Source organism: Bufo gargarizans, chromosome 8 (assembly GCF_014858855.1).
Source record: "Bufo gargarizans isolate SCDJY-AF-19 chromosome 8, ASM1485885v1, whole genome shotgun sequence".
In the NCBI taxonomy this organism is placed as follows: domain Eukaryota; kingdom Metazoa; phylum Chordata; class Amphibia; order Anura; family Bufonidae; genus Bufo; species Bufo gargarizans.
Window position 1 is genome coordinate 37,189,983 of NC_058087.1, and position 13,634 is coordinate 37,203,616.

A 13,634-nucleotide genomic window follows, 5' to 3' on the forward strand; every position below is an offset into this window, starting at 1 on the left:
TTTGTCGGCCAAGGGACAGCTTGTTTATTGGACTGGACTACCCCTTTAAAGTCTGCATGGTATGTCAAGTCGTGCACAGATTTTGTGGTGTATATTTTCTGCATCATGTGGATGAAATTTGTTAAAAAAAAATCCACACACTTTGCTTCTATTGTAAATGCTGCAGATTTTCCGTGTGCAATTCCACCGTGGAACATATGCAGCACCTACATCTTGAAGTTGGAGTTGATACCGTGCACAGCCACTTTATAAGGAAACTTTCTGCACAGATTTTTGTCCCACTGCGCTTATTTTGCAGGGAAAAAAGCTCCAGTCAAAGACAAGGGGGCTAATCCTTGTGCGGATCTGCTGCAGAGCCATGGCAGAAATGTCAGTGACAGCCTCAGATTTCTGCCATAGAAATAAGCACGTCAGATCTAATGCCGAGGTGTGTTCTAGACCCTTGGGAGCTGGGGAAGGGCGGTGACTAGTGTGGAAAATAGGACTGGGATTACTATTTATTACACCCCATTTGGTTTGAAGGCGAGAAATGGTGGAACGTAAAGCTAATAAGCAGTGTTTAATACATGACTCACAGTGACGTCTATGTTGATAATGTCTCCATCCTCAAGAGGTCGGCTGTAAAAGAAAGAAGAGAACGTTGCCTTTGGTTTCAGGGTCATCATTTACTATTGTAAGAAGGGCCTTTATACAGAAGTATTAATGCTGGGAAATGTTCTGTTAAACTTAAAGGGTTACTCCAGGGTTATTGTATTTTCTTTCCAAAAATGGGACAATACAACTGGGAGGAGTGATAAGAAGGACATAATGATGTATGAGGTATGCTCACATTCTCTATCAGTCTTAAAAGGACACTTCCAACAATGTGATTTATTACACATTAACAGCCTATATGTGAATATTCTAGGTCAGGGATACCCACACTGCGGCCCTCCAGCTGTTGCAAAACGACAACTTCCAGCATGCCTGGACAGCCTACAGCTATTAGGGCATGCTGGGAGTTGTAGTTTTGCAACAGCTGTCACCTACTGTGGTCATGCGGATTACCTGTCAGATAACATCTCCCCCTCACAGCAGCAGTAAGCTGACAATGGATTACTTATCGATATAGAAGGTCTTATCATTTATCTTAACAGCCACAGAAAGACAATATCTTGGTTTTCTATGAACGCTCCTTTCTGATGGCAATGTGCCTTGAAAGGGACCTAAACTTTAGGTGAAAGCACAATCATGCAGCAGCGCTTCTCAGAGGGCTCTGCACCGTTAGGCTTCATCTGCTCTTCCAGTGCGCGGATTACAAATCCCATACACTTTCTGTGGATCCGTACTCCGCATGCTGGAAATGCCGAACAAAGCTGATGAAACCCAACAACGCAGAACTCTCTGAAAAGCGTTGCTGCAAGATCTCGGTTTCACCAGCGTTTTAGGCCACCTTTAAAGGGGTTGTTTTTCTGAAGGCAACCCTTGTCCACCAGCTCTATTAAGACGTATGGATGTCACAGATGGCCGATATTCAGAAATCCGTATCTATAAGCCAAAACGGAGGCAGACATTACATATTATGTAAAAGTTGGTTAAACCTGTCAATGTCGGGAGAAGGAGGGATGAGACATGTTGAATTTAGAGGAAAAATCTGATTTGCAGGGTGCTGCTGCATTGTCTTTTTTCCTCTAGGTCTTTGCCATGGCGGCGTGCACCTGCGCACTGGGAGGTGCTGACTAACCCCCTTTTTTTGCACATGTTGAATTTAAACATGACCAGTTACCACATGAAATACTATGCTGCCAAAAGTGTCTGGCAGTGGCGCATCCCTTTCTCTCCACTGACATAAAAAAGCAAGGCTGTCTGCGCCTGCATGATAACGGTGGACTTGGAGAAATGTCATATTATTAGAGAAACGGAGCAAAATCCAGCAATATTTAAAAACAACGCGGCCTCACAGTTAAAGGGGATGTCTCACTTCAGCAAGTGTCATTTATCATTTAGAGAAAGTTAATACAAGGCACTTACTATTGTATAGTGATTGTCCATATTGCCTCCTTTGCTGGCTCGATTAATTTCTCTATCACATTATACATTGCTCGTATCCATGGGTTATGACCACCATGTAATCCAGCAGCGGTGGTCGTGTAGTGTGTAATGTGATGGAAAAATGAATCCAGCCAGCAAAGGAGGCAATATGGACAATCACAATACATTAGTAAGTGCCTTGTATTAACTTTGTCTACATGATAAATGCCATTTGCTAAAGTGACACAACCCCTTTAACGAGGACTATGGGGCTGTCTCATGTGGCTGCTTGGAAAAATTGGAGTGCGGACAAAGAGCAAAGTGGCCCAATGCTCTATTAGTGCCCCTGCCACATTGTTTTAGTGACTAGCATGGGCCACAGAAATTTAACCCCATCGATTGGACATTGCACTTGCTGGCATATCATAGAAACATAGAATGTGTCGGCAGATAAGAACCATTTGGCCCATCTAGTCTGCCCAATATATCTGAATCCTATGAATAGTCCCTGGCCCTATCTTATATGAAGGATAGCCTTATGCCTATCCCATGCATGCTTAAACTCCTTCACTGTATTTGCAGCTACCACTTCTGCAGAAAGGCTATTCCATGCATCCACTACTCTCTCAGTAAAGTAATACTTCCTTATATTACTTTTAAACCTTTGCCCCTCTAATTTAAAACTGTGTCCTCTTGTGGTAGTTTTTCTTCTTTAAAATATTCTTTCCTCTTTTACCTTGTTGATTCCCTTTATGTATTTAAAAGTTTCTATCATATCCCCTGTGTCTCGTCTTTCTTCCAGGCTATACATATTAAGGTCCTTTAACCTTTCCTGGTAAGTTTTATCCTGCAATCCATGTACTAGTTTAGTAGCTCTTCTCTGAACTCTCTCTAGAGTATCTATATCCTTCTGGAGATATGGCCTCCAGTACTGCGCACAATACTCCAAGTGAGGTCTCACCAGTGATCTGTACAGCGGCATAAGCACTTCACTCTTTCTACTGCTTATACCTCTCCCTATACATCCAAGCATTCTGCTTGCATTTCGTGCTGCTTTATTACATTGTCTTCCCACCTTTAAGTCTTCTGAAATAATTACTCCTAAATCCCTTTCCTCAGATACTGAGGTCAGGACTGTGTCGAATATTCTATATTCTGCCCTTGGGTTTTTACGCCCCAGGTGCATTATCTTGCACTTATCCACATTAAATTTCAGTTGCCTAGCAATATGGCACCAATGTTTTTGAAGACACTGCCCCTTTAAAGTAAAGTAGTTTCCAAGATTTTACATTGTTTAGAAAAATTACGGACAAACTATACATTTTTCTACTTGTGGCTAACAGCAATGTTTCTTGTACAGACTGGCCCGATGAAGAAGTTAATCCACCCTTGAAATTAATTGTTTTGGTCACCAAATTATCTCTGATTTTGAAATCTGCCACAATTTCTGAGTGTTCTGAAATGTAGACTTTCTCGTCCTGCAGCAGCAATTCGTATCTCGTCAAGTTGAAAGTTGAAAATCATATCCAACATTTTTCACAAATCTGATAAGACAAGTGATTTCTTCTTGCTCTGACGGGACAGACAAATAATCCCGGTGATCAGTCCGCGAGTCTTGAGCTATTGACCACATTTTGCCTCCTCCCAATATCTGCTTGTATGCACTCAGCTGAGTGGGATTTTGGAAAATCATCCATGAATACGATTCGGTAATATTATGCACACATCCAATACTATTACTTGTCTGTCCGAATAATAATCCATGTGTTTCCAGATAATAATCCCCCATACCGGAAAGGGATTATGTTCACTCAATATACTTAGCTGTCAGAACTACACAGACAATTATCAACTCACCTGTGCTATTTAGGGCATATCTCTGATACATTTTTGTCATACCCACAGGTTGTGCCGCACCTACTGATGAGGTACCCGCTGATCTTCACTTCCTGTCCAAACACGGGAAATGTCAGGAAAGGCATGCTCGGCCAATCTCCGGCCTTAAAGGGGTTGTCTCACTTCAGCAAGTGGCATTTATCATGTAGAGAAAGGTAATACAAGGCACTTACTAATGTATTGTGATTGTCCATATTACTTCCTTTGCTGGCTGGATTCATTTTTCCATCACATTTAACGCTGCTCGTATCCATGGTTACGACCACCCTACAATCCAGTAGCTGTGGTCTTGCTTGCACGCTATAGGGAAAAAGTGCTGGCCTCTCTGGTGGTCGAGACCGCGGGACATAGGCTGGTGCTTTTTCCTATAGTGTGCAAGCACGACCACCGCTGCAGGGTGGTCGTAACCATGGAAACGAGCAGTATATAATTTGATGTTAAAAAAATGAATACAGCTAGGGAAGGAAGCAAGTGATTGAAAGTGCCAAGAAAGGCCTGCTCAGCCAGCATGTCAGGACGGACCGAAAAGTGGAGAGCAGTGGGGACCGGAACAGCAGCAGTGGGGGATTGGTGGAGGTAAAAAGCATCTTTGTCATAATTAACCATTTATAACTTGATTTTTTTAGAAATAATCTGCCTGTAATATACCCTATGAACCTTATATACACGAGGCCATGCAATAATGGCTCTAAATGGCTTATTTTGAACCACTATAAGTAATTGAAAGAATAAAGTACCTATCTGGAATTCCATGGCACACCACATTGTTCACAGAAGTACACACAGATTTAGGAAATCCTCCATAGCCTAATGGGGATGGGTACGCATTCCGACCGATAATGTTATGATGAACAAATGCATCTATTTCTTCAGTTGTAAGGCCAACCTGAAACGGGAGACACAAGGAGACAGACATCATGGCTTCTGTCAGTGCATCACTTGTAAGGTCTCTGCCCCTACATATACACCACATTACTACCGTCCGTAAAATATCAAACAGGCACGGTATTGTCTTTGATTCATGAATCTCTAACCTTAAAGTTGTTGTCTCACTTCGGAAAATGGCATTTATCATGTAGACAAAGTTAATACAAGGCACTTACTAATGTATTGTGATTGTCCATATTGTCTCCTTTGCTGGCTGGATTCATTTTTCCATCACATTATTCGCTGCTCGTTTCCAGGGGTTAAGACCACTGCTGCAGCGCAGATACGAGGTGTCCAGGAAGGGAGCTGCTGCGCATACGTGCCTATGTGTTCTCCCACGGTCCTGGTCTCCTACAGTATGCAAGCACGACCACCGGTGCTGGATTCCAAGGTGGTCATAACCATAGAAACTAACAGTGTATAATGTGATGGAAAAATGAATCCAGCCAGCAAAGGAGGCAATATGGACAACCACAATACATTAGTACGGGCCTGGTATTAACTTTCTCTACATGATAAATTCTATTTGCTGAAGTGAGACAACCCTTTAACTGTTTTAATTGAGAAATCTTAACTTTCAAATGTAACAAGACACATTTTCGTGGCATTTTTGGGCTAAATGTTGCTATCAGATGATAATTAAAATGCCATATATTAAAGAGGCTATCTGAAATAATAAAAATCTCGGACAAGCTCCTGAAAGGCCTAAAATAAATGATGGTACTATACTTCCCTTATCTCCTGCCGCTGCTTGTTCCCAAACTGCTGGTCTAACGCTGATGACACTGCCTGGCTGCAGAAGTCACGTGCCGTCCACCTGCGTGTTACCATCAGTGTGACGTGCACAGTGACATGCAGGTGTACAGCACGTGACCTCTGAAGCCAATTACGGTCTACCGCTGAGGACAGTGGTTGCTGCAGCAGTAACACGCCATCACCACTTTGTAAACAATCCGCAGCACGAGGACCAGAGGTAAGTGTAACATCATTTTTTCATTTGGGGGCTTGTCCCAGATTTTTAGTTATCTGAGACGACCGCTTTAAAGTCTGAAGTTGTCTACATACACCGTGTTTGTCTAGCAACTTTTTAGAGACATTTATGTGACCAGTGGCAATTGAATTTTTTCAGGTGTTTTTTTCCTCCATTAATTTCTCAGCAGAATTTCAAAAACATTTGCACAAAAAGCTTCAAACTACAGGTGATTTGTTTTACATGCATTTTAAACAAAAAGGGTACATTTACATAACGGATTTTGAAAATCCGACCCTCAAAATCTGTGCAGATTTATGCAGCACGTTTTTTTCATGCACATCTGGTGTAATTTTTTGTGCATTTTTTTCAACCAATTTGGGGTGTATACTTTATTCCAAAACTTCAGTTTTTAGTGCACATTCGTGCCAAAAAATGAGCATACGGAGCAGGTTTTTGACGCCTCCCATCTATTTCAATGGGAAATTCAGTACAGATATAAACGTAGGGCATGCTGCTTCTTTTTTCCGCCGCAGTATGAATTGTGCCAGAAAAAAAAGCAAGTGCTGCTTCCCCTTGAAATTAATGGGAGGATGTTTGGAGTTGTTTTTTTCTTCCGATTCAGACGCATAGAAGGTGCCAAAAAAAAACTAAAAACTCAGTGTAAACAGACAATTTGTTGGGCAGACTACAATCTAATTAGACAATAATTTAATATCCACATGGAAATAGAAATTCTCGGTCAGATTTGGGCACAATTTGACTTGTCTGTAGTAGACAAGATATAAAATACAGTATCTGAAACCTACTCTAGAGTAGTCAACAAACTAACAACAAACAGTAAAAGCACCGACTGAAAAATGATCTGAAAAACCTAGTGGCCATATGTGGTATTTCATTTTTTTCTGCTCTTTCAGTACCATATTTTATTGACTAGGGAGGATCTTGTCTGCCGCACATGGCTTTTCACTAATTCAGGCTTAATATATACAGTCACTAATCTATAAATATGTACTTTGCACTATGAAACTTCATATTTTTTATTTTTCACCCTTTAAACTCAAATAGCTTTGATTTCTGTATAAAATGAAATATATGTATTTATAAAGGAATCAATGAATATGGTCCTGCATATATATATTTTTTTAATAAAAAATAATTTTATTATTAATATTTTGTGATAGCAATTTAGCGGTAACTACATTCTATAAAGATCTGTATCTGATACACCCAACAACTGTATTTATATTTCAACCATCGATAACTACACCCCATTACCTTTAAAACTCTTCCAGCCATGAGTAAAATATGACGGGCTAGTTGACAAGCCTGACGAAGCCCTTGAATCTGATCTTCGTCCTTAATTTCAATGAAGTCTCCCCAGTCAGGCACAATGCCTGTCGTCACATAGTCTGGCTTCATTATATGCTTGGAGGAAGAGGATTGGAAACGAAGATCAGAAAACAGCATGACAATGGGATCATTTTCTCAGACAGTCCCTACTTGCTTCATGGCAACTTGCCCTTTGAGTTCGAAGAGTGACCTTCATCAGCCACCAAGCAAACCCTCAAGGCTTCTTCAGTGTTCCTTCCAATGCCCTTTTGAACTTAACATTGCCTATTACAAGAAACTTACACAGCCTGTGAACTATGCACAGCGGTACAAGAAAAATGTTCACGGACACAAATTTCCTAAAACATAATTCCTAAAGTAACGAGTCCATGTCAAGAGGTAGAAAATTGGTTTCTGACTTTCTAGGTGGTAATACCGGGGCTTGCATTTTTTTTATTTTTTTTGCAAGTGCTACAGATAATTGAAACAGCACTCTGCAAACCAAATAAAGTACAATAATGCCATAGTAATAGAAAATATTCTGGTGCTAATGCTACACTTATTTTGTAAATTTGAGATTCTTGCCAATCACATTTTGTACAAAATTATCTAGGCCCGTCTGCCACACGTCAAGGCGATCTCTGTAAGACGGGAACCTTGACGTTTGGCAGACGGGCCCAACTAATTTTGTACAAAATGTATTTGCCAAGAATCTCAAATTTACAAAATAAGCGAAGCATTAGCACCAGAATGTTTTCTATTACTATGGCATTATTGTACTTTATTTGGTTTGCAGAGTGCTGTTGCATTCTATTTTTTTCTTAGTGTTTCTAGCCATGGCAGCATGCATCTGCGCATTGGGATGTGCTGACTGACCCCCTTTTTTCTTTACAGGTGAATGAAAAACATGTGCTGAAAAGATTTAGATAATAAGTAGGAAGTGAGAATTTGAGTATTCCGATCTGTCAATTCAGCCTAGGTGAATTATGCCTTTCCTTTACCTTGGCTTCAGAGCCTTGTCATGTAAGAAAACACTTTAAGGAAACCTTCCTGCTCTTGGTAAATAACCGGAAGACTGTCACTGTAGTACTATAGTATGTAGTATCTATGTGATGAGGTTTATGCTCCGCCTATCCAGCAGGAGAAGGCTGTGCCACCAGAGAATCCAGATGCCTATGACCGACATTTAATGTTATAACTAGAGATGAGCGCAGTTATGAAAAATTCGATTTGGCTCCTTCGACGAATTTCACAAAGAAATTCGATTTGTGATTAATTACTTTGTCACGATGAGCATTTCTTTGTCTGCAGTGGGCGCAATGACGGGAAATGGCAAAAACGCCGCCCCCGTCATTGAACCCCTCAAATGCAGTGTTCATTGCTGATGGCAGCATCTGAGGTTACCGTTTAAGCCTTTCAGGAGTTAATCAGGGTGAAATAAATAAAATACTCACGTTATCCATTTGCTCGCGTAGAGGTCATTGCAGCCATCCTGATTGAAAACACCGCACAAAATCTCACACAGTGATGCGATGACGTCATCACGCTGGCCCGGCGCGGTGACATCAGTGATGTCATATGTCACCCCACAAGAGATTTTGCATGGTATATTCAATAAAGATGGCTGGGACGGCCTCTTTGCATGCATATGGATAAGGTGAGTATTTTTGTTTTTAACCACGATTTCAGAAAAATTGATTTGTTAACACGAAGCGCGAGGAAATTCAAAATACATTTTTCCTGAAATTCGGATCGAAGTAAATTAGTTCGATTCGCTCAACACTAGTTATAACACTAACTGCTGTCCATCTGCTGTCATCAGAAATGAAGAACACTAGATAGAGAGCTGCAGGAAACGTGACAGTATAATGCTTGATACTAGGTGACTAGTTGGATCATAACAAAGTCAAAATGGGACCCTAGTGCAGGTCCACATCTTTGGGTCATCCAAATACTGGTAGTGCTGCAGGCACAGTGTACTGTTACATAGGTTATCCAAGCATTCCCAAATCCAGGATAGGAACACATGAGTATGGGGAGGAGCGATTGCTAATGTCATCGCTCCTCCCCATACTGAATCATTGTTTGTCGGCAGCACGATCTGCTGCCGGCAAGTGCTGATTTTTAACTTGCTGAAAGACTGCGAGTGCCCGATGCTCGTTCATCGGGTAATCGGCGGCTGTATTATACAGGCAGATCATCACTAAAGAGGGTGCCTATAAACGCCTGTCAGCAATGATTTGCCTGACAATCAGCTGCAGCCAATCAGTTGACGCAGGGACCTGCAAAGTCGGCGGGAGAGCAATGGAGCCGGAACCCAGCAGCAGGGATCAAGTAAGGCCCCTTTCACACTAGCGGCAAGGAACTCCGGCAGACTGTTCCGGCGGGTGAACAGCCTGTCGGATCCGTCCTGCTGCTAGTGCACGCGTGCCCCCGGTCTACCGCTCTGGCCCCATTGACAATAATATTGGGCAGGGCGGAGTTCCAGCAGCAGCACATACCGAGAGGCGGCCGAAATACAAGTACGACATGTCGTACTTTTATTCCAGCCGCCTCTCGGCATGTTTGCCGTGCTGCCGCCAGAACTCCGGCCCTTATAAAGATAATGGGGCCGGAGCGGTAGTCCGGGGACACGCGTGCACTAGCAGCAGGACGGATCCGACAGGCTGTTCACCCGCCGGAACAGCCTGCCGGAGTTCCTTGCCGCTAGTATGAAACTAGACTAAGTATGAATATCACCGCGGGTCTGGAAATACTGTTTAATAATGTCCTTGGGGTGAACAACACCTTTAGAGTGCCTTCAATCGCTCACTTGGCCAACAGCTATCTCTCCAAACTCCTCCACAAAGCATGTGTTTTCAGTGGGGAGAGAGAAGGATCAGGAGTTGAAATTCAACAGATCCAATCCTTTTCTTCCCCACCATCATTGGTCGAGGTATTGATGGGAGCTGCCCGTATCGGCCAGCCCCACTGAGAATGGCAAATTTGGTCAAAAATACTGTAAAGTGAATGGGGGCCTTTACCCTTGGCACTGCTCATATAAAGCAAGATAACTGATGTTAGTATATCCGGCGTGTATGTATGGCCTATAAGATTCATCACGCGAATTAAGCCGCTCTTTCCGTAAGGAGAGATAGTACTCCCCAAATCCTGACCTAGACCTCTCATCCAGTTAAGCCACTACTCTCTGCTCTACACTGATGAGGGGTAATCACCCCGAAACAGCTGTCTGCAGATGAGATGCTGGCTTATTTATTATCCAAGTCATGTCTCAGGGTGTATCTAAAGGGTCGAACCTTGACCTATAGGATAGCTACCTTACATCTGGTGGTATAAGAGGTGTATGGGGACGAGCGATTGCATTAGTGAGGAACCCCTCCTTTCCGACAATAGCTTGCTACATCGGGCCATGCAAAGGGGTCTTATGTGTTTCAGGTTTCTTCTTCAAGAATCCCGTGAAATACTATTCAAACATCTTAAAAGGGTTGCCCACTTTGGATAATTCCTATTTGTTACAAAGGTCCCTTGGCAATAAGCTGTTCAAGGGTGCCCCCCCCCCCCCCCCTGCTAGGATCCCCAGCGATCAGCTGTGATCTGTGGGGAAACCTGGTAGCACCATTTCACAGTGCCCATTTGAAGCAATGGATTGTCTATGTAAAGACGGACATGTCGTGCGTATAAACAAATCATCCAATAGCTTGAAATAATATCATTTCTAAAGCATCACAAGGCCGCTCTTTATCACATCAGTCGCTTTCTGCCAGCCATATAACTTTTCGAGAGGAACTTTCTGAGATGCCGAATCCCAGAGCCCTTGCTGCTACGGCAGGTGAATTGCAGTGCCTGCTGCCAGCGGTATATAATATAAGATGTATTATTATCACAAGCAGGCTGTTTTTTTTCTAGTTCAGGAAGATAGTAATGGTTACATAAAAAAAGGAAAAAACCTTATTACAGCAGCTTATGTTTTTCTTCAAAGGCAACCACATCAACTTCAATACAGGCTCATCACATTCTCACCAGTCTGTCTAATGACGAAGGCACCGGTTGGCTATCGACCATAAAAACACCTTATTTACTTAAATCATTTACTAACATTATGGCACATTTTAACAAGTTCGCCGGCCACTTCCTTGGAGTTGATGCCCACCTGCCGATGTCTGCATCATTGGACAGATTGCCTGTAACTATCTGTCTGGAAGCCGGGCTCACCTATGCACTGATTACCTATTCTTCATAACACTATCCGGCTGGGAGCAGAATACATGCCGCTCTGTTGTTCGGGATTTAAATCCCCGACCAGGATTTCAGCTCCTGGTTGTCAGTAGATGAATGTACTTGATCAGTAGTGCAGTCAACCTTTATATTTGACTGGGAAAAGAATCAGATAATAGAAACTACAGTTACCTCGGGAACTGGAAGAGCCGGGGAAACTGTACCTGGCCAAACTATATTATAGGCGAAGCTTCTTTGTCTCCGGAAAAAGAAACATCTCCTTTGTTGAAGGTTTAACTGCCTGTGTAAGGAGATATGATTGATGGATGGAGAGAAAACTCTATGACAGCCAGTCACATAACCTGCGAGAAGAAAAAGTGAAAAGACAAATCACAGTTATTATATATCTTTTTATTTTCTGAGACATCATCGAGTTAAACAGTTTAAATCAACATTTGTCATAACTGAAAACTTTGGTAAGCGAAGACGTTAGTTTTCCTGTTCATCTAAAACTGATTTTAGAAACGTACATACATTTTGGAATTATTAGCATATACTCATAACCTGCAGAGCAGCGCTCCACAACCCATGGCTCTCCAGCTATTGCAAAACTACAACACCTATCATTGCCTGATAGCCTCAGAAAAGTGGAGAGCATAGGATTTCAGCTGTGAGGGGTGTGTCTAAAAACTGTCAGTTGCAGAAATTTTATATATATATATATATATATATACTGTATGTATATATATATATATATATACACATACACACACACTATGGCGGTCATTTATCATATGATTCATGCTAATTTTTGGCGTAATTAGGTTGCAGATTTTGTCGCAAAGGTATTTTACAACAAAATCTGTGACTTTACCCTTCTCACGTCACTTTTGCAAAGTGGTGAAAAAAGGGGGAATGGAATAGGCGGGGGAGAGGGCACCTCATAATCTCCAACTGCAATGTAATTGCATGAGTTTTGTGGAAATTACAGACATGGGGCAGATTTATAAAAACTAAAAAAACTAAAATTTTTGTAGCGCACAGAAACAAAATATAATTAGCTGTGATGTGATTGGTTGCTTTAGGACAACAACAAACATTCTTCCACCGCCTCACAAAATGTACAAACTATATGTGTGATATGGATTAAAATAAGTCACACCTGTGAAAATCTTCTAGTTGCAGCAATCATAGCCTTGCACCAGTCAAGGATCTGACCAGAACCATGGAGGGCACATATGAAGAATTGGAATGTGAGCTCCACTTCTCCGAGACCACCTTCCGCAGACAGTTCATAAAAGGAAAAGTTGATCGTTGTTTTGGTCTTCATGTTGAGCCATGTTCATGCAGGATTGCATGACTCCTCAGGACATCAGGGACCCCGCCGATCAGCTGTTTTGAGAAGGCACTGGTGCTCCTGTGAGCGCCGCTGCCATCTCACAGCTTACCAAGCACAGAGTACATTGTATAGCGGCTGTGCATGGTATCGCTTTCAGCTCCATTCACTAGGCCACGTGACGTGTCGTCAGCCTAGGAAAAACAGAGAGAAGGCACTAACAAAAGCGCCACTGCCTTCTTGAACAGCTGATTAGCAGGGGTCCTGGGTGTCAGATCCTCTCCAATCAGATACTGATGACCAATCCAGAGCATAGGTTATCAGTATAAAAATTTCAGAAAACCCCTTTAACCTCCCATCTGGAACAACGCAAAAAAGATGTCTCTGCACACTGGGGACCTGCACCGCCCAACGTCAAAAGAGAAGGGGTTAAAAACCTCTGATCTTTTTATGCCTAAGTCATATGGGTAGTCCTAATCAATGACTTACACCTAAGTCTGCATGACTAAGCATACTGATGAGACTGTTAGTCACTGGGTAGGACCGCCCACCGGACTCCTAAAAGAGCAGAGGTGTAAATGACTAAATCAAGAGTTTTAATAAATCTTTTCCCACAAAACTTCAGCTCCTCCTGCTCTATAACATGCTGCCTGCAGACTGTACTGTATTTCGTGGTGACAGGTTCCCTTTAAAGGATAACTTAAGAGATTAAAAAAAAAACAACAACATAAAAATAGCACAAAATAATGTTGTACTACCTCGAAGTTTAAGCCCTAGGATAAAAAACAAAACAAAAAAACAATCATGACAATTTTTTCGTCAGCAGAATTAATTTTTGCGGAGATCTGCCAAAAATCTAATGGTTGGCACTAGCATCCCTTAAAAAATAGTGTGCCATGCTGAAGTGGCAGTTGTCCATCCTTTCACTCTTTCATAGAAATAACGTAT

At 42.0% G+C, this 13,634-nt stretch overlaps 1 protein-coding gene across 1 annotated transcript in view; it reads right to left on the reverse strand.

Annotated features, from left to right (window-relative positions):
- Nucleotides 1-13,634, reverse strand: part of METAP1D (methionyl aminopeptidase type 1D, mitochondrial) — a 170,131-nt gene that overhangs the window by 77,274 nt on the left and 79,223 nt on the right. The window contains exons 2-5 of the mRNA XM_044304001.1: nucleotides 11,543-11,712; nucleotides 7,082-7,231; nucleotides 4,644-4,792; nucleotides 576-618 (exon numbers count right to left, since the gene is read on the reverse strand). Of these exons, the coding sequence (XP_044159936.1) occupies nucleotides 576-618; nucleotides 4,644-4,792; nucleotides 7,082-7,231; nucleotides 11,543-11,712 (512 nt within the window). The remainder of the gene's footprint in view (nucleotides 1-575; nucleotides 619-4,643; nucleotides 4,793-7,081; nucleotides 7,232-11,542; nucleotides 11,713-13,634) is intronic.